This window comes from Melozone crissalis, unplaced genomic scaffold (assembly GCF_028551555.1).
Source record: "Melozone crissalis strain CALT ecotype California unplaced genomic scaffold, PUWL_Pcris_2 ptg000208l_1, whole genome shotgun sequence".
Classification (NCBI taxonomy): Eukaryota; Metazoa; Chordata; class Aves; order Passeriformes; family Passerellidae; genus Melozone; species Melozone crissalis.
In genome coordinates this window covers 236,195-256,843 of record NW_026535972.1, presented here as the reverse complement: position 1 = coordinate 256,843, position 20,649 = coordinate 236,195, and the positions used below count along the sequence as shown (strand labels likewise).

At 60.2% G+C, this 20,649-nt stretch overlaps 2 protein-coding genes across 2 annotated transcripts; one reads left to right on the top strand and one right to left on the bottom strand.

Moving 5' to 3' along the window:
* The first annotated feature begins 1,415 nt into the window (after positions 1 to 1,415).
* On the top strand, positions 1,416 to 15,210 carry CALU (calumenin). The gene is made up of 7 exons (XM_054294091.1): positions 1,416 to 1,450; positions 5,224 to 5,458; positions 9,544 to 9,737; positions 12,908 to 13,074; positions 13,161 to 13,221; positions 13,509 to 13,708; positions 13,954 to 15,210. Exons 2-7 carry the CDS (start codon positions 5,238 to 5,240, stop codon positions 14,056 to 14,058), a joined length of 948 nt encoding a protein of 315 aa, XP_054150066.1. The 5' UTR covers positions 1,416 to 1,450; positions 5,224 to 5,237; the 3' UTR covers positions 14,059 to 15,210.
* A 1,111-nt stretch (positions 15,211 to 16,321) lies between these two features.
* On the bottom strand, positions 16,322 to 18,901 carry OPN1SW (opsin 1, short wave sensitive). The gene is made up of 5 exons (XM_054294096.1): positions 18,559 to 18,901; positions 17,839 to 18,007; positions 17,533 to 17,698; positions 16,937 to 17,176; positions 16,322 to 16,444 (listed from the first exon to the last, which is right to left on the bottom strand). The coding sequence occupies exons 1-5, from the start codon at positions 18,899 to 18,901 to the stop codon at positions 16,322 to 16,324; spliced, it is 1,041 nt and encodes a 346-aa protein (XP_054150071.1).
* Positions 18,902 to 20,649: the final 1,748 nt, after the last annotated feature.

Here is a 20,649-nt window from a genome sequence, read left to right as displayed (position 1 = left end):
CGTGGAGAGAGGGCCCGAGCCTGGCAGGGCAGGGAATCAGGGAACGGAGCTGGGCAGGGGCCGAGCCTGGAGCACAGGAGGCTCAGGGGCCCTTGTGGCTCTGCACAGGAGGGGACATGTGCGGTGCTGATGTCTTTGAGGCGGGGCTGAGTGCCTGCAGCGGGTTTGTCACAGAGCTCAGCCAGCCTGACCCCTGAAACAACGCGGGGCTGAGCTGATGGGCTCTGGGGGAAGGTGCCAGGGCCAAGGGGGACACGTGGTAGGCTCCCCCTCCCCGGTACCTCAGCCAGGGGGACGGGAAGAGGGAATGTGCAGCCGGGAGCTTTGGGTAACAGCAGCCCTCCAAGACCCCGAGAGAGAAACCCTGCGGGCTGTGCCCCACTGGACACTCTGCCTTCACTCGAGCGAAGCTACAGGACTGCTCTGTGTCCTCTGTGCCTGCTCTGTGTCCCCTCTGTGCCTGCTCTGTCCCCTCTGTGCCTGCTCGGTGTCCCCTCTGTGCCCGCTGTGTCCCCTCTGTGCCCGCTGTGTCCCCTCTGTGATGCTCTGTGCTTTGCACAGCGGGATTTCCCTGCACTGTGGGGTCAGTGTAGGGCCGGTATCTGCCTCGGTGACCCCAGCGGGTCCAGCTCAGGGGGTCCAGCTCAGGGGGTCTCAGAGTGGGCACCTGTAACTGAGCCTGCGGCTCCATGGCAGCCCGGCCCTTCCACTGGGCCACACTGACCAGCTGGGAAAGGTTGGGAGTGACCAGGAGTGACCAGGGGGCGACGAGGGTGATCAGGCACTGACCAGGGGTGACCAGGCAGTGACTGGGGGTGACCAGGGCTGGCCAGGGGGCGATCAGGAGTGACCAGGCAATGACCAGGCACTGACCAGGAGTGATCAGACAGTGATCAGACAGTAACCAGGGGGTGACCAGGGGTGACTGGGGGTGATCAGACAGTAACCAAGCACTGACCAGGCAGTGACCAGGGGGCGATCAGGAGTGACCAGGCAGTGACCAGGGGATGACCAGGGGTGCCCACTCGCCCCTGCCGCCCCAGTCCCGCCTCGGCTTTCCCGCCTTTCCCGCACACGTGACTTTGCCTTTCCCTCGCGCGCGTGCGCAGTGCGGCGCGGGGCGCCCCTGTGGGCGGGGCCGGCGGCCGGCGCGCGCCTGAGGACGTGGCGCTTTCCAGCCAATCAGCGCCCCCGTCCCCGGCGGGGTGGGCGGGGCCGGAGGGAGCGAGGCCGGAGGCGGGCTCGGGAGGCGGGGTGCGGGATGGGGGCGGGCAGAGGGGCGGAGTGGCGGCAGAAGAAACCAATCGGGACGCGCATCGGCGCGGAGGAGGAGGCGTGGCCCGCCCGTGATTGGTGGGCGGGGAGGGCGCGCGGGGGGCCGTGCGGCGTGGCGTGGCGCCGACTTCCGGTGCGCGGAGCGGCGGCCGCAGCGGCAGCGGCGGAGGGGACGGTGAGGGCCGGGAAGGGACCGGGATGGGGACCGCGGCCGGGGCCGGGGCCTGGGGCCGGGGAAGCGGCGGGAGGAGCTCTGCGGGGCCGCTGCGGTGTGGCGGTAACGCGGCGGCGGCGGCAGCGCCGGGCCCGGTCTCCATGGGAACGGGCGGGAGCGGCGGCGCCGCCGCGTCCGCGGTTCCTGCGGCCTGTCCCGCTGCGCGGTGCCGTGACCGGGCCCAGGGCGAGTGGGCTGGGCCAGTCGGGACCGCCGGTCCCGGGGACGGAGCCCCGTCCGCATCTCGCGGCCATGGCGGCACCGGCCCGCGGGAATCCATCGCCTGCCCCGGGCGTTATCCGTGGGGATAACGGGCTGTGGGGCTCCCGGGACACCGGGATAGCGGGCTGTGGGACCCTCGGGACACTGGGATAGCGGGCTGTGGCACCCCCGGGATAACGGGCTGTTGCCCCCCCCCGTGCCGCTCCGCGCGGGGCTCTGGGCCCAGGAGGTGCCGCCCCCACCCCTGCTCCTGTCCCGCAGCTCTCGGTGACCGCAGAACGCCGGGGCCGGTTTGGGGCAGGACCAGCCCGTTGTGGCTCCCGGTGTCTCCCCCACATCCGTACATCCTTCCCAAGGCTGGAATTCCCCTCGCCGTGCCCTGGGGTGGCACCCTGGGGTCCCAGTTAACTGTTCCTGGCTGCTCCAATGGGATCCGGCCCCTGGAAAGCCGCAGCAGGCTGATTCTCAAACCTGAACAAACCGTGTTGCCTGTGGGGGGTTTATAGGATCCTGCTGGCCTCCCACATGGGAAATGTGTGTCCAGAGGGGCTTCTTGCCGTCAGCTTCCTCTAAATGGCACCACAGTTCCAAGCCCAGTGCAGGATCCTGAATTCCTCTGTCAGTATCCTAGCAAGCTGGATAATGGGAATTCTGGGTTTTTCCATCATTGTTTCAGCAAACCCACCTGAAACCCCGAGTTTCTGCATCAATGTCCTTGCAGCCTCGAGGTCCTCCACCTCCATATCCCACCCAGCCCCGCTGGAATCCCGAGTTCCTCCCCAGCTGAGGGTCTGGGCCCCCATTCTGACCCCCTCATCTTCCCCCCACGGGTTCCTGCTCCCCCTCCCTGCAGCCCACCCAGAGACCCTTTATCCGTGAGGAAAGGGCCCAGGCCCCTTGTGAGGAGGGGGGCTCTGCTTTCCCTCAGGCTGGGATCCCCACAGGGAGTGCAGGCCCATCCCTGGGTCAGCAGGAGCTGGTGGTGCTGCCAGGGTTTCCTGGAGAGTTCTTTGTGGATAACTGTGGTTTGTGGGTTTGGTGTCTCTGCGCACCTTTCCCGGCCCTGCCCGGAGCTGGGATTGTCCCTCTCTGATCCCTTCCACGTGCCCCCGGGCTCCGTGTGGACACTGGCAGATAACATCGGGCTGTTTGACCCGCTCCAGGTCACGCTGTGCTCCGGGCTGGGATCAGAAACACTAAAAAAGTGACTTTTACTCTTTGTAACCCAATTCCACTCACCATGCCCCCTCCTCCCCCACTTCCAAGGAATTGAAGCTGGTGGATTTTCTGAATGGTCTGATAAATCCTCATTCAAAAAAAAAGGAAGGAAAGGGCTTTTCCACATCCTTTCCCCCATGTCCTGCCACCAGTGCCTTGGTTTGATGTGGGACCAGTCCCGGGTCACTCCTGGTCGTTGCTGGGTCACTCCCAGGGCAGAACTCCTTGGTGTGAGTTCAGGTTAAAGGGCTGAGGGTCAGGCTAAAGGGGATTTTAAACCACAAACTTAGAGATACTGAATGGCAATACCTGGGTTTACATTTATGTTCAAGAGCTCTGGATGAGGGAGACCTGGACGTAAATTTAAAGGGGTAAGGATGGGGAATATCTTGGGTTTAAATTTAGAATTTTAAAGGGGTAAGGATGGGGAATATATTGAATTAAATTTGCGTTTAAGAGCTCTGGATGGTGACTGTCTGGATTAAATTTAAAGGGGCAAGATGGGGAATATTTTGTGTTTAAATTCAGGCTAAAGCAGTAGGGATGAGGAATATATTGAATTAAATTTGCATTTCAGAGCTCTGGATGATGACTATCTGGATTAAATTTAGAGTGAAAGAGTTAAAATCCAGAGATATCTTGATTAAAATTTAAGGCTAAATCCACCAGGATGATGAATACCTGGACTGAAATTTAAAGGGGTAAGGATGGGGAATATATTGAATTAAATTTGCATTTAAGAGCTCTGGATGGGGAAGACCTGGATATAAATTTAAAGGGGGAAGGATGCGGAATATCTTGGGTTTAAATTTTTAGGTTAAAACAATAGGGATGAGGAATATATTGAATTAAATTTGCATTTAAGAGCTTTAGATGGTGACTATCTGGATTAAATTTAGAGTGAAAGAGTTAAAATCCAGAGATATCTTGATTAAAATTTAAGGCTAAATCCACCAGGATGATGAATACCTGGACTGAAATTTAAAGAGATCAGATGGGGAACGCCTGGATCTGTGATGGGATCTGAGCTGGGATCTCAGTGACGAGCATGGGGAGCCCCTGAGCTCCTGCTGGCATCTGAAGGGATGAGCCCCTGGATCCGTGTGCCCTCCATGGATGCCAGGCCCGTCTGGGTGGTTTGGCCGGGGGGTCCCGGTGTGGGGATCGGGGCTGTGGGGGAGGATTCACCCACAGCGGGGCTGGGGAAGGGAGAGCTGGGGGTGTGTGCGCGTCCTGCATTCCTCCATCTGCATCCCCTTCCTTCCTTCCCTCCCTCCTTCCCCAGCCTGGATCCCCTCCCAGCCCAGCGGCCGCTCTGAGGGCTCTGGGATGGGGTCGGGAGCAGCTCTGGGAAACGGGACATGGCCCACGTGCACGGGGCTGGAAATGCCCTGCGCCCTTAATCTGGGTTAATTAATCCCTGTGCCCCGATAAGCTGTGTTAATGAATGCTGTGCCCTGATTATCCGTGTCAGTGAATCACTTTTGCCCAGATAACCCCTATCAGTTCATTACGGTGCCCTGATAATTAGGATCAGTTAATCAGTTTGACCTGAGAATATTCATCATTTTCCCCCATAATTTGCATTTATTAGTCATTTGTGCCCACACAAATCTGCGCTAATTCTCCATTTTCCCAAATAACGTGCAGTAATTCCCCATTTTTCCTGGACAATCTGCATTAAATCATCATCTTTGCCCAGACAATCCACGTTTATCATTTCACCCAGATCATCTGGATTAATTAGTCATTTTTGCTCCCATAATCTGTATTATTATTAATGTGGTTTTTCCCCAATAACACGCCCTAATCCCCATTTCTCCCCAGATAATTTGCCCTAATCCCCAATTTTTCCAAGATAACCGTCCCTATACCCTATTCTTCCCAAACAACCCATCCCATGGCGGTGTCCGTGTCCTGGTGTCCCTGTCCTGGTGTCCCTGTCCCATGGCGGTGTCTCTGTCCCATCATGGTGTCCTTGTCCCACAGCAGTGTCCCATGGCGGTGTCCCTATCCCACGGCAGTGTCCCTGTCCCACCATGGTGTCCCTGTACCCCAGTCCCTTTCCCGTGCCAGTGTCCCTGTCCCACGCTAGTGTCCCTGTCCCACATTAGTGTCCAGTCCCTGTCCCACGCTGGTGTCCCAGTCCCTGTTCCACGTTGGTGTCCCTGTCCCACGCTGGTGTCCCACGCTGGTGTCCCTGTCCCATGCCGGTGTCCCTGCCCCACATTATTGTCCCAGTCCCTGTCCCACATGATTGTCCCTGTCCCACGTTGGTGTCCGTGTCCCCGCAGGCAGCCCCGGCACGATGCGGTTCCCGCGGCTCCTGCTGTGCGTGGCCGTGTGGGCGCTGTGCGGCTCGGCCAAGCCCACGGAGCGCAAGGAGCGCGTGGTGCGCGAGGCGCCGCTCAGCGCCCGCGAGCACGACGACGCCCAGAGCTTCGACTACGACCACGACGCCTTCCTGGGCGCCGACGAGGCCAAGAGCTTCGACCAGCTCACGCCGGAGGAGAGCAAGGAGCGCCTGGGGTAAGGACAGCGCCGCGGCCCTGCCCGGAGCGGGAGGGCACGCACGGGCGCGCTGCCCCTGCGGGAACTCCCCAAAACACCACCCGAGCCGTTTCTGTGCCCGGCATTCCCCAAACTCCAGAGCAGACAGGGGGCTATGCGCTGTGCTGTGCTGTGCTGTGCTCGCTCCCTGTTCTCTGGGTGCCTCTGGAGCCCCTGGGATCACAGTGTTTCTCAGCTGGAGGTTGGCTGGGAGTTGGGAAAACTGAGCCTGTATGGAGATTCCCCATCCAGTGTCTCTGCTGGGACCCCAGGATGGCCGTGCCTGCCCTGGGATCCGGCCGTGCCTCCCCTGGGATCTGGCCTGGGATGGTTCTGGGATCCGGCTGTGCCTGCCCTGGGATCTGGCTGTGCTTCCCCCTGGGATCCGCCTGTTCCTCCCCTGGGATCCGCCTGTTCCTCCCCTGGGATCCGCCTGTTCCTCCCCTGGGATCCGGCCGTTCCTCCCCTGGGATCCGCCTGTTCCTCCCCTGGGATCCGGCCGTTCCTCCCCTGGGATCTGCCTGTTCCTTCCCTGGGATCCGGCTGTTCCTCCCCTGGGATCCGGCCGTTCCTCCCCTGGGATCCGCCTGTTCCTCCCCTGGGATCCGCCTGTTCCTTCCCTGGGATCCGGCCGTTCCTCCCCTGGGATCCGGCCGTTCCTCCCCTGGGATCCGGCCGTTCCTCCCCTGGGATCTGGCCCGGGATGGTTCTGGGATCCTCCTGGGCCGGGTGCCCCCACAGCAGCTGCTGCCGCAGTTGTTCTGGGCCTCGGGGTGGCTCAAACCTGGGGCCTGCAGCCTCCAGCAGGGTGGGGGGCCTGGGGCACAGAGGAGCACCTACCACAGCCCATAGTGAATTTTGGGCTGTTTTTTGGAAATGGTGCTCCCTGATGGGAAAGAAAAGCTCAACCACATGTGGGTGCTGGGGACACCTCCAGAATGAGCCAGTTCCCACAGCGGGATGTGCAGGGCAGGGGCTGCCAGGTTCCATCCATCCCTATGGATTGTGCTGGCCTCTCCCCCAGCACTCCATGAATTTCCTCCCTCCAGGGACAATTTAAACTGGAAAACCCCTTGATCCCTTGGAGCCAGGCCCTGGTCGCTCCATAAGTTCCAAAATACAGGATCCAGGAGGCGTTTTGCCTCCTTTTTTGCCTCCTTGCAGAGTCAGAGGGAGTGCCTCGATGCCCCTGGAGCAGCGTCAGACGGGAGGGAAGCTGGGCCTCCCCCGGCCTCTGCCGCTGCCAGGGCTGCGATCCCAGAGCCCGTCACGCTCAATCCCATTGTTCTGCCGAGTTACCCGGAACGCCTTTCCACGGGGGATTTGCTGCCCCGCACACAAACAGCCCAGCGCTGTCCGTGGGGCAGCTCCGGCCATCCCGAGCCCGGGGGCTCCGATAATCCCTTATCTCGGGGGGTTCCGTGAGCTCTGTGCTGCAGCAGGGGCCGCTTTTCCTGCGGGGGCTCCGCCTCGGCTCCCTCCCCTCCTGCCCTGGGGCCGCGGCTTGGGAGCGCTGCCCGGTGCCTGTCCCGGTGTGTCCCGCGTTGGAGCGGGCAGTGGGGATGGGAGCGGGACCAGGAGCGGGCAGTGGGAACGGGGAGCAGCTGCTGCCCAGTGCCTGCCCCGGTGTGTCGTGGAGCAGTGCCCGTCCCTGGCAGTGTGGGTCCCTTGGACTGGGCAGTGGGAACAACGGGGAGCAGCTGCCACCCTCCCCAACATCTGCTGCCCGCCCTTGCCGGGGCAGGACGGGCCCTTGGCACGGTGGAAGGGCTTGGTGGCCGCTGCCCTGGGAAAGCAGCCGCGAGCAGCTGGTGCCAGCCCCCGGGCCGCAGCTGGTGCCAGCCCCCGGGCCGGGGTGGGGAGGAGGTTTGGGAGCTTCCTGAGCACTCGAGAGGGTTTGGCTTCCCTGGGAAGCTGTTCCCTGATTAACCCCTTAGAAACTGCCCTGGACAAACTGCCTGGCCATCAACCCCTGCTGGCCCTGGTGCTCCATTCCAGGGATTTTCCCTAATAAATACCATGGATTGCCGGTGGTGTACCTTCTTGGGAGAGGCAAACACAGAATTTTTTCCCTGAAATAGGAAGGATTTAACAGATTTATTTGTGATTTATATATTTACATGGACAAATGTTTAATATCCATGTGACACTTTGCATAGTTCTATGCAGAATTTTATAATATTGATTGACTTGTTATATGTTTATACAGAAAATTTTGAATATTTATGTGACATTTTGCATATTTCTGTGTTTGATCAGAAATATTGGAAGGGACGCTTTGCACATTGATATATAAAATTCTGAAATATTTCTATAATATTTTACATATGTGTGCATAAATTTGGGCACTATTGCTGAGCTATTTTTTATATTTACATATTTATTTTATATGTTTCTGTTTAAAATCACTCAGGTCTCCAAGCCCTGCCCACTGCCCCCACTCTGGCCTCTCACTGTCAGAACTAAATTCCACATTTTCCCTTTGTTCTTGCAGTCTCTCTCCAGCTTCTCATGGCCAGGAACATCCTTTGTGCCACAGAGGAGTTCCTGGTTTTCCTAGACCAAGGCAATTCTGAAACACGGAAACCTGGGTGTGAGCACGGGTGGCTCCAGTGGCCGGTTTTCCCTTTGCGTCAATATTTTTGGAATTAATACTCCTAGCAGCAATCTAAAATTTAAAATTCCGCGTTTTCCACCTGTCTAAAATTCCTCAAATACCTGGGTTGGAGCTCAGGATTCCTGACCTGTTTTCCGTTAAACCTTCATGTTAGAGTTAAAAACCAGGATCCTGCTTCACCAGACAAAGGATTTTGGGAGGGTTATCGGTGATTTTCATCGAGGAGCCCCAAACCTGCCCAGCGCAGAGCGGGAGCGCTCCGGGAGCGAGCGCTGCTGCGGATCCAGCAGCCCCCACCCCCCGGCTCCATCTGCCCCTGGATCCCGCATTCCTGCCGGCCTTTCCTACAGCTGCTGCTAAAAATAACGGAGGCACGCGGCTCCGGGGGCTCCGGAGGCTCCGCGGCTGCAGCTCCGGTGTCTGCCCGCCCGGCACCGGGGCTGCTCTGCTCCGCCGGCACAGCCAAACCTCCCCAGACCTCCCCCGACCTCCCCAAACCTCCCCAGACCTCCCCAAACCTCCCCAGACCTCCCCAAACTAACCCCAAACCTCCCCAGACCTCCCTAAACCTCCCCAAACTTCCCCAAGCCTCCCCAGACCTCCCCAAACATCCCCAGACCTCCCTGAACCTCCCCAAACCTCCCCGAACTTCCCCAAACCTCCCCAAACTAACCCCAAACCTCCGCAAACCTCCCCAAACCTCCCCAAGCCTCCCCAAACTTCCCCAGACCTCCCCAAACTTCCCGGCTTTAGCAGAAATGTGCGTCCCTGCTCCTTGCCCGGCGCTGACAAGGCGGGAGCACGTGCAGATGGAGCTTTCCTAACGTTTAACAGAGAAGGTTTTCCCCTGAAACTCGTAATTCCTGAAGGAACCACAACCTGAGTGGTTCGAGAGTGGCCATGCTGGTGATTTCCATGTCTGAGCCAGTGTTAGAATTCTGTGTCCACAACAGAGTTTTGGCAGCTGACCTTGCTTTTCAGCAGCTAACACAAATGTTGGTTTTAATGATAAACTTTTCAAATGGTTGAATTTGCAAATTCCATAACCACCTCAAACTTTCTCCTGGCATCACCAGGAGAGGCAGAGCTGATATTCCCATTTTTAATATAAATATGGATCCATACTCATCACCTGAACCATCTTGGTGAAAGGACCTATGGATGGGTCTTTCCTAGGGACTTAAAAGGAAGCTTTTCCCCAAAACTCAGAATTTCTGAAGAAACCAAAGCCTGAGTGTCCAAAAGTGGCCAAGCCAGGGATTTCCATGTCTGAGCTGAAGTTTTGGCAGCTGAACCATATGTTGGTTTTAAAGATAAACTGTCCAAATGGTTGAATTTCCAAATTCTGTAATGACCTCAACTTGCCCCCTCTGCCCCTTCCCATTCCCTCCCTGCTAACCTCTCAGTTTTTTTAAACTTTTGCTGCATTTCTCTGTGTTTCCCACAGGAAGATTGTAGGGAAGATAGACGAGGATGGAGACGGGTTTGTGACAGTGGAGGAGCTGAAGGCCTGGATCAAGTTTGCCCAAAAGCGCTGGATTTACGAGGATGTGGAGCGCCAGTGGAAGGGCCACGACCTCAACGAGGATGGGCTTGTATCCTGGGAGGAGTACAAAAATGCCACCTATGGGTATATCCTGGGTAGGTCCTGGCCCTTGGCATGGCCCTGTCCTGGAGCCACCAGCTGGGACGTCCTGCTCTGCTTTGGGTCACCAAGGGCTGGTGGGGTGGAGGCAGATCAGGGTGGGCTCTGGCACAGTGGTCAGTGGGGCTCATGGAGTGATGGTCAGTGGGTGGTCATGGAGTGATGGTCAGTGGGTGGTCATGGATCAGGATGGGCTCATGGAGTGATGGTCAGTGGGATGGATGCAGATCCAGATGGGGTTGTGGTGGAGGGAGAGTTTGGGGCCTGGATTAGGGAGGCCCAGAGGAAGTTGTGGTTGAGAGTGTGCCGTGGTGCTGGGCTGGCACTTGGCTGACCTGAGATGGATTTGTCCCCTGGGTAAGCACAGGAATATGATGTAGGATGTGGCCTTGGTGTACATGGGGCCAGCTGGAGCAGATGTCCCCAATATGTTAGACTTTAAAACCTCTAAAACTCTACAAATTGACCTCCTGGTGGCATTAGCAAAGAGAAATCCAAGGAAAAGAACCCAAAATACATGGAAATCTTCCCAATGGAAAGTATACACACCCCACACCCTCTTTTTCCCCAGCCACACTTGGGCATTATTAATGTCCCTGGTGACAAATGCAGCTCTGGGCTGAATCCAGGTGATTTTGGGATGAATGGCATGTGGGGAATGGGGGTTTCCAGCCCTTTGGAATTCCTGGCTTGTGGGGGAATTTGGGACCAGCTGGTGGAACCCACTGATCTGCAGCTGTGGAGCCACCTTGGTGTGTCCGTTGTGTCCCTACACCCCATAAACCACTAGCAGAGATTTCAGTTGCTTTCCCTTGTCCTGGGAGCAGTGTTAGACCCCAGAAGTCAGGGATTTTGGGACATGTGCTGGCCAGCAGTGAGGCATGGCCTCAGACATCCCTGGGAGTGAGGGGAGCCGCAGCTCTTTTGGGGTTAAAACCTTAAACCGTCAAGCCCTGTGCCAGCTCTGGCCTCCAGCACTGTAGGCTGGCCTGGGTGGAGGAGCTGCAGCTCTGGAGTGTCGAATCCACTCTAATTTCCTAAATATTGCCAAAAATAGTCAAACTGCTCAGCGGGATGTGCGGAGGGGGAGCCGCTGCACGGGAGGCTCATCCATCTCCCTCGGGATCGGGGAGGATCTGGATTTGCTGTGCTGGTGGCCTGGGAGGGCCCTGTGACACCCCTGGGCTGGGCAGCACCTCCCAGAGCTCCCTTTGCCGTGGGTTTCTGGGCTAATCTGCCTGTGTGGATCCAGCCTGGAAGGGGCAGAGAGGTCCTGGGAAGGGCTGAGCGCTGTTTGAGGGGTCTGGGGTGGCATTTCGGACCTGCAGGTGTTGGACAGGGAGAAGCGTGAGCATTCACGAGGAAAAGCCATGACGAGAGAGCCCTGCATGGACAGAGCCCCATGATGAGCTGGAGGAGCAGTTCCCCCGCAGCCTGGCAGGGTGTGGGGTGCCCAGCCCCCAGCACGGCCAGTTCAGGGCTGGAGCAGCCCTGGAGCCCGTGCAGCCTCCGCTCCTGCTGCTCCCACATACTTGTGTCCTTACGGAGCGCCGGGAGGATCCTGCTCACGCTCTGGCTCCGGCTCCTCTCGGCAGCAATGACTTTTCCACAGCTCCTCGCTGCTCAAATGTTCCCCTCCCTGGCCACAGTGGGGCTGGAACGCCTCTGGAAGTGCCTCCTCAGTGTTGACCCCTGCCAAGGGATGCGTGGGGCCAGGCATTGCCCTCGGCTGCTCTGGAGGGTCCAGAGTGTGGTGTTTTGTCAGCAAAACGAGGTGCCGGCAGTGGTTTTATTTATTAATTAATTACACACCAGGCTGAGTCACTGGGTGGCCCCCAGAAGTGTCACGGAGCAGTGTGGGGTTCTGCTGGGGGGGGTCCTGGGAAGCAGGGAATATCAAGTGATAAACGTCCAACAGCTTAGCATCTGAGACTGGGAATTCCTTAGAAACTCCCTTCAAAATCAGAATATCATCATCATCACCACTCCTGTTTTTGTTAATTCCTCAATCCCATGGTGGGATCCAAAACCAGGACACAAGATGTTGGGTTGAGTTTGTGGCTTTGCTGCCATACTCTGAGCAAAACCCTCTGGCTCTGCTTCCCCTCCCTCTACTCCCCCAAACCTCTCCCAGCCCAGGGACCAAAGCAGGCAGTAACTTTAGGGGCTTTGGGAGGGTTTAACCCTTTTTAACCCATCTGCCCCCCCACCACTCCCCCATCAAACCCATTAATTAGCCCAACAACAATTAAGGAATCGTCTGCTAATGGCACTGGTCCTGAAAGTTTCCTTGTTCGGGGCTATGCTGCTTCTCAAGGCAAAACCTTGGGAACAGAATGAGGAATTTGGGGTTCATTCTGCACCTAGAGCTGCCTTAAAGTCAAAATCTTTGGATATTTAATGGATGCTCCAGAGCTCCTTGAATCCTAAGCCACTTAATCCAGGGCTCCCCAATGCCTGCCTTTTGTCCCAGATAACAGAGCAGGGGCACAGGGGCTTTGGGACCTTGTTAGATGGGATCTGCCTCTGGTTTAAGTTCAGCAGAGCGTGGCAGTGTCCCCCAGGGTCCACGTTCTCCAAGGCTGCTGGACGCTGCTGTGTCCGTAAGTGCTGTCCTGCTGCTGGCAGGGCTGTGCCCAGTGGCCACGCGTGCCCCGCGGTCCCACCCTGCTGGCCCTGCCACTGCCAGCAGCCAGCGAGATCCCCTTACACATTCCCCTCCCAAAATAGCTCCCGCTGAGCCTCTGGCCGCGCCGGCCAAAGCCCCCAGGGCCTGTCTTTTGGGGCCTCTCCCTGGGAATGTCATGGGCCCAGGGTTCCGCAGTAGGCACGGCAGAGAAGGGCTGTGCTGGCAAAGCGTCGGGAGGTTGTGCTGAGAGGGAGGAAGTTGGGTTGAGTTTGAGGCTGGGTGGAGGATGTTGAGGTTGCATTGAGGAAGCTGAGGATGAGAAGGTTATGTTCAGGAGGTCGACCGGGGGAGCTTGAGGTTGGGTTGAGGTTGGGCTGAGGAGGTCGAAGTTGTCTTGAGGTTGAAGTTGAGAGAAGGCTGAGGTTCAGTAGGGGAGGTTGAGGTTGAACTGACACTGTTGAGCGGGTTGAGGCTGTGTGGGTGGTTACGGGTGCTCGCCGTGCCTGAGCTGACCCAGGTGCTCTCTGCTCCCCTCAGACGATCCAGACCCTGACGATGGCTTCAACTACAAGCAGATGATGGTGCGGGATGAGCGGCGCTTCAAGATGGCCGACAAGGACGGGGACCTGGCCGCCACCAAGGAGGAGTTCACGGCCTTCCTGCACCCCGAGGAGTACGACTACATGAAGGACATCGTCGTGCAGGTGGGGCCAGCACAGAGACACCTTGGGGTGGGCACTGAGGGGCAGGAATTGCCTCGGGCCTGGCTCACGCTGGCACCTTCTTGCAGGAGACCATGGAGGACATTGACAAGAACGGCGATGGTTTCATTGACCTGGAGGAGTACATTGGTGAGACGCTGGTGCTGCTGCTCCATGTCCTGTGCATGTCCCTCAGTGTCCCTGTCCCCTGGGAGCCACTGCCACCGTGTCCTTCCCAGTCCTCCCCCTCACAGAATGTTCTTCTCTCTCTCAACTTCCACCTGCCCCTAGGCCTCCACCGAGGATTTTTGGGTGAAATCATCACCCAGGTGGTGCTTTGGGGTTTTGGGGATGGATTTAGGGAGCTCAAGGCTTTGGGTCGGTCCTTGGGGTGAGGACAGGGCCGTGGGGCTGATGCTGATCCTGCTGTGCCTTAGGTGACATGTACAGCCAGGACGGTGATGCTGATGAGCCTGAGTGGGTGAAGACGGAGCGGGAGCAGTTCGTGGAGTTCCGGGACAAGAACCGGGACGGGAAGATGGACAAGGAGGAGACCAAGGATTGGATCCTGCCCTCGGACTACGACCACGCCGAGGCTGAGGCCCGGCACCTCGTCTACGAGTCCGACCAGGACAAGGTGGGCCAGCAGCTCTGGGGGGATTGGGGGAGCGGGAGGAGTGGGGAGACGGTGGGACGGGGAAATAGCGGGATGGGGAGATAGCGGGATGAGAGGAGTGAGGAGACAGTGGGATGGGAAGAGTGGGGAGACAGCGGGATGGGGAGACGGCGGGATGGGGAAATGGCGGGATGAGAGGAGTGGGGAGACAGCGGGATGGGGAAATGGCGGGATGGGGACGTAGCGGGACGTGGCGTTCCCTGCAGGACGGGAAGCTGACGCGGGAGGAGATCGTGGACAAGTCAGACCTGTTCGTGGGCAGCCAGGCCACGGACTTCGGGGAGGCGCTGGTGCGGCACGACGAGTTCTAGGCTCGAGCCGGCAGCGCTCGCGGGCTCCGTCCCTGGCCGAGGCCGCTGCTCCGCGGAGAAACCCCATCCCGGCTCCCGGGGACGGGGTCGGGAAAGCCACACTCCCCCGGCACCTGGGGCTCGTCTCGTTGTGGGTTTTCCCCGGATTTTAACGACTTTTGGGTTATTTTTGTATGTTTTGGTTTTACCACGTGTGGGGACAGCTCCCCTGGCGCGGGGGCAGCGACGGGGCTGCCCGGGGCTGTGGGGCCCCGGGGGCCTGGGGGGGACTGGGGAATTCACAGAGGGATTGCGATTGGAATTGCGGTTGGAATAAAAGTTAGAATTGGAATTGGAATTAAAGTTGAAATTGGAATTAAAATTGGAATTTGAATTGGGCTGAAATTTGGATTAAAAATGGAATTGGAATTAAACATTGAAATCAAAGTTAAAAATGGAAATTGAAACGGAATTGGAACCAAATAAGTGAAATTGGATTAAATGGAAACAGTGATGTGAAATTGGAATGGAAAGTGACCATTGAAAACCCCAAAGCCGTCAGAGCAGCCGCAGGGCCCGGGGGGTGACCTGGAGGTGACCCCGGGAGGTTGGACCCTCCTCCCCTGTCGCTGCCCCCTGGGATCTGGGCGAGACCCCTCCCCCAGCCCCGCTCCAAGTGCCTTGAATCCCCCAGACCCCTGGGGGAGGGCCTCATCCCACCCCGCTCTGGGACCACGCCCCAGGTTTTCTCTCTTTGTTGTTTGTCCCCCTGCAGCCACCAGAGCTGCGTGGAATCGGGCCCGGCCATCTCCAAATCCCCAGGTTTTCCCTTAAATCCTTTCCCAAAGGTTTCCAAGGGCTGACCGGATCCTCCCATCTCCTCCTCCTCTTTCTACTCCTCCCTTTCCTCCCCTCCCTAAATCCAATGTAAGTGTGTCGGGAATCAGGCCCCATGCAGGGCTTGGGAATCTGGGGATGCTGTGGGTGATCTGGGAATGTCGGGGTTGGTTTGGGACACCAGGGATGAATTGGGACAGCAGAAGAGATTTTTGGAAAGCCTCTGGTGCAGCCCCCCAGCCCTGCAGCAGCCCCTCTCCTGACGTCCCCCGGCTCCCAGCCGCGAGGCTTTGGGACAGCTCCAAACACGGATTTTCCGCCTCCTCCGAGTTTACTCCTCGGTTTTCTCCTCGGGCTGATTGAAGGGATCCGGATCGGTTGGAACTCAATAAAAGTGTTCACCCCCCCGATGGGCCGAGGGGGACGGACCCCAGTTCCCTGTGTCCCCCTGAACCGGGGTCTGGGGGTGCCCCCTTGGGCTGAGCCAGGAGGGTTTGGGGAGGGGGGAACTGCTGGGGGTGTGGGGACACACGAGGCCTGTGGGAGTTGTGCCTCTGGGGCCTGGGGGGCTCAGCCCCACAGAGGGAATCCAGCCCCTTGGATGGGGGGTCTCAGTCCCACCCTCACCCCACAGAGGGGGGGTCCAGCCCCAGCCCCATGGATGGGGGCCCTTGGGTCCCACCCCGGCCCCACAGATGGAGATGGGTGGCACCATCCCACCTCCCTGCCCTCCCTGTGTGTGAGAGGGACAGGGGAGCAGGGTTCCACCGTGGCACCACCGTGGAGCACGGCCACCTCTGGGACCCACCCTGCCCCACCGTGGGGCACAGCTTCCCCTGGGACCCACCCTCTGTCCCCGCCGTGGGGCACAGCCACTCCCAGGACCTGTCCCACCCAGCCATGGGGCACAGCTCCACCAAGGCCTCCATCCCATCCCCCATGTGGCACAGCCAGCCCCAGCCACCCCATTGCCACCCTGCTGTGGGGCACGGTGCCCCTGGGTGCCCTGTCCCACAGTTCCAGGTGCTCAGGGGTCCCTGGGTGCCCGTGCCATGGGCACCCTGTCCCACGGGTCCCAGGTGCTCAGCAGGTCCCTGGGTGCCCGTGCCATGGGTGCCCTGTCCCACGGGTCTCTGGGTGCCCATGCTGTGGGTGCCCTGTCCCACAGTTCCAGGTGCTCAGGAGTCCCCTGGGTGCCCGTGCCATGGGTGCCCCGTCCCACGGGTCCCTGGGTGCCCGTGCCGTGGGTGCCCCGTCCCACAGTCCCAGGTGCTCAGGGGTCCCCGTTGCGCTCAGACCGCGGCCATGGTTTATTGTCCCACCCGCGCTACATCCTAGGCTGGCCGGGGCCCGCGGCCCCCAGGGCAGAGCCAGCCCCACGGGGGGCAGCTGGGGGGCAGCTGGGGGCAGCCGGGGGTCCCGGGGGCTGGGGTGGTGCCGGAGCCCCTCAGCTGGGGCCGACCTGGCTGGAGGACACGGAGGAGACCTCGGTGCGCTGGGCCGAGCTGGACACGTCGGAGTCGTCTGACATGGGCCGCCCGCACACCGTCTCCATGATGCAGGCGCGGAACTGCGGGCACACGGGTGACACCGGGTCACAGGACGGGGGACAGCTCAGCCTGGGGGTCCCACTGCTCCTGTGCCCGGCCCTGGCCCTGGCACTGTCCTCACACCCTCAGGTGCCACACTGGCCCCATCTCCTGGGTCATGGTACCCCCAGCCGTGCAAGTGTTCCTGGATGCGCCATCCCCGGGTGTCCCTGGTCCCCCAGTGTCCTTGGGCACCCCTGCATGTCCCCGCTGCCCCAATGTCCTGTCCCCATCTTCTCTGTGTCTCCCTTGCCAATGTCGTCCCCTTATCTGAGTGTCCTGAGGTGTCCCCTCACACGGGTATCCATCCCTAGGTGTTCCCCGTGCTTGGGTCTCCCTGAGTGTCCCAGGTCCTCAGATGTCCTTGGGCAGCCCTGGATGCCCCCATCACCAGGTGTCCCTGGGTGTCCTCTTTGCCCACGTGTCCCTGGGTGTCCCTCCCTGGGTCTCTGACCCGGTGTGGCTGGTGTCACCTGTTTGTTCATGAAGCAGTAGATGATGGGGTTGTAGACGCAGGAGCTCTTGGAGAAGAAGGCAGGGATGGTGACGAGGCGCAGGTCGATGCCGTGCTCGCGGTTGTTCACCATGTACATGGCCAGCGCCGCGTAGGGCACGTAGCACATGCAGAAGGAGCCCACCATGACCACGACCATGCGCGACACCTCCCGCTCCGCCTTCTGCGTCGTGGCCGACTCCTGCTGCTGCGCCGCCACCTGCCCGGGGACAGGGACACCACGGGCCTGCCCGGGCTGCCAGACCCCCGCCCAGCCCCTGTGCAGCCCCCTGACCCCTGCCCATCCTCCTTCCTGTGCTCCTGCCCAACCTTCTGTCTGAGTAACCTCCCCTCCCTTCATCCCTCCAGTCACCTCTCCCTCCCTCCTGCTCCCCATCCTGCCCTCCCTCCCTGCTCACAGTCAATTCTCCATCTCTCCATCCCTGTTCTCTCCCTCCCTCCCTCCCTCCTGTCCCCCAGCCCCTCTCCCCTCTCCATCCCTCGCTCTCAGCCCCAGGTGTGCCTGCCCCCAGTGCCCCCCGTGTCCCCAGTGCCCCCCATGTCCCCGGGACTCACGGCCCGCAGGGCGCTGAGCAGCTGGGAGTAGGAGAAGATGATGAGGGAGAGGGGGACGATGAAGCAGAAGATGAAGAGGAACCAGGTGTAGTACTCGCTCTTGTACTTGGTGCCCACGGTGTACCAGTCAGGGCCGCAGGAGCACTGCAGCCCCTCGGGGATGTACCTGCAGACCTGTGCTCAGCCCCGGCCCTGCACCGTGGGGCACCCCCAATCCCCCACAGCGCCCCATGGCACTTCAGGCGCCTCAGGCACTCACCTGGCACCCCCGCGGCTCCCCACCTGCCCCCCTGCCCCGTGTCCCACCTGCTCCAGCCGAAGAAGGGCGGGATGGCGACGCCGACGCCGATGATCCAGGTGGCCGCCACCACCAGCAGCGCGTGGCGCGAGTTGAAGCGGAAGTTGCCGAAGGGTTTGCAGATGACGATGTAGCGCTCGAAGGCCAGGAAGGCCAAGGACCACCCTGTCACCAGCCCTGGGGGAGCAGGGCCACCAGGGCAAGAGGTCACCGCAATTCCCATAGCTCCCCCGGGTCACCCCGAGTCCTACAGCCCCAGCACAATGTGGTGATCACCCCTCCCTTCAGGCCTCAGTGGTGACCCCAGCTCCTCCAGGCACAGCAGATCACAGGGCTCAACCCTACCCATGGCCCTCACCCGTTTTGCCACCTTCGGATCACAATGATCACCCCAAATTCCCCAGCCCCAGACGAACATGATGGGCACCCCACCTCCAGCTCCACCAGACCCCAGCGGTCACCACGACTCCTATGGTCCCACCAGACTACAGTGGTCAGCTCCTAAAGGTCCAGAAGGTCACCCCAATGCCTGCACCCCCGCAGCTCGTGGTGCTCACCCCAACTCCTAAAGCCGTAGCAGAATGTGGTGGTCAACAATACCCTGAGCCCTACCAGACCACGGTGGTCACCCCAAGTCCCTCAGCCCCTGTTGGGGATCACTGTGGCCCCTCTGGTCACTCCATCATCTCCGGCCGCAGCAGCCGGAGTGCCCCAGGGTCCCCTCGTACCTCCAGTGGCCCCTGCAAAGCCCTCAAAGGCACACATGTGCTTCCCGAAGACAAAGTATCCCTGGGAGCTGGCCACGAAGACGGTGAAGATGCAGAAGACGCAGCACATGAGGCCGCTGACGGAGATGTTCACCAGGATGTAGTTGAGCGGCTGCCGCAGCTTCTTGTACTTGATGGTGACGATGAGGACGATGGCGTTCAGGGGCGTGCCCGCCACGAACACCAGCCCCATGAAGATGGTCTGCAGGTAGAAGGCCCACATGGGCGCGATGTGGTACTGGGGCCCATCCCAGGGCCCCACCGACGACTGGTTCTTGAACAGGTAGAACTCTTCCTCGTCCATGGCGGTGGTGCCGGGGGGGGGGGCGCCCACCCCCCTGATATACCCTGCGCCCCCAAAGCCGCTTAGGGGGAATCAGGGCTCAGCCCGGCCAAACTTGGGGATTAGGGTGGGCTAAACCGGGCTCAGCCCCTAATCGGCACCCTGAGCCGGCTCGAGCCGATTGCCGGTACTCTGGGGGATTTGGGGGGGGCACGAGGGCTCCCCCCAACAGCTGGGTGTGGGGAGGGGTCTCCAAGCTTGGTCCTGCTCCTCCTGGGGTGTTCAGGTGTCCCCAGGTGTTCCCTCCCAAGCCCGAGTCTTGGTCCCACCACAACAGCCAGAGGTCTCCAACCTTAGTCCTGATGCCATCAGGGTCCTCAGTGTGCTCCAGGGGTCCCCAGGCTCTGTCCTGGTCACCCCCAGCATGGCCAGGTGTCCCAGGGGTCCCAGGTGTCCCAGGGGTCCCCAGGGGTCCCCAGCCTTGATCCCACTCCCCCAGGATGGCCCAGCCCTGGTTGCCTTGGGGAGAGCTCGGGGTTTCCCTCGTGAGCCCCCCCCACCCGCTGCCCCCCACCTCACACCCCAGGGTGCCCCCCAAGTGTCTGCTCCCCCCCCCAAGCAATTGTCCCCAGTTCTGGGCTTGGGGGATCCCTGTGCTGGGGGGACCCCGGGTGAGGTGGGGGCAGTCTGGGGGTATCAAGGGGTGGGGGGAAGCCTGGGGGGCACTGCTGGAGGTGGGGGGGGTGTCTGAGGGGGGTGTTCATTTTGGGGTGCAGTGCCGGGGGTCACTGATGGGGAGGGGAGGGGTCACTTTGGGGGTGCGCTGCTGGGACTCAATCCCAAACACTCCCAGCGTTTCCTGCCCTCCCTCCCCCTGTGTCCCTCCCCAGGCCGTGGCACCCCCGGGGAACAGGAAGGATGAGCAGAAGCTGCTTAGGGGGGGATTACGGGGCCCCCCCGGGCTGGGGGCGCCTATAAAGGCCGGAGCAGGGACCTCACTGCGGCACCAGGGACCCTCAGGGACGGGGGAGCTCAGTCAGGGCAGGGGACACGTCCAGGGGGTGCTGTGCCCACCCTGGGGGTGCCTGGGGGTCTGTGCAGCTCTGGGGCAGAGATGGGGCTGGGGGGCTCAGGGACGGGCCAGGGGAGGAACAGGGGGATGGGGTGGGCTGAGCCCCCAGCCCATGTTCTGCTGGGCTGTACTGGATCATGTTGGCCTCTACTGTACTGGTTTGTACTGGGCTGTACTGGACCACACTGGGCTGTACTGCACTGTATTGTGCCATGGGATTGTACTATGTCCTATGGGGTTGTACTGGGTCTGGTCATGCTGTACCAGGCTGTGCTGGGCTCAACAGGGCCGTACTGGGCCGTACTGGGCTGTACTAGGCTGTACTGAGCTGTACTGGGCTGTACTGGGCTGTACTGGGCCGTACTGGGCTGTACTGGGTCAGGTCAGCTCTGCGGGTTCTGTACTGGGCTGTACTGAGCCGTACTGGGCTGTACAGAGCCGTACTGAGCCGTACTGGGCCGTACTGAGCCGTACTGGGCTGTACTGAGCTGTACTGAGCCGCACTGGGCTGTACTGGGCCGTACTGGGCCGTACTGGGCTGTACTGGGTCAGGTCAGCTCTGCGGGTGCTGTACTGAGCCGCACTGGGCTGTACTGGGCCGTACTGGGCCGTACTGGGCTGTACTGGGTCAGGTCAGCTCTGCGGGTGCTGTACTGAGCCGCACTGGGCTGTACTGGGCCGTACTGGGCCGTACTGG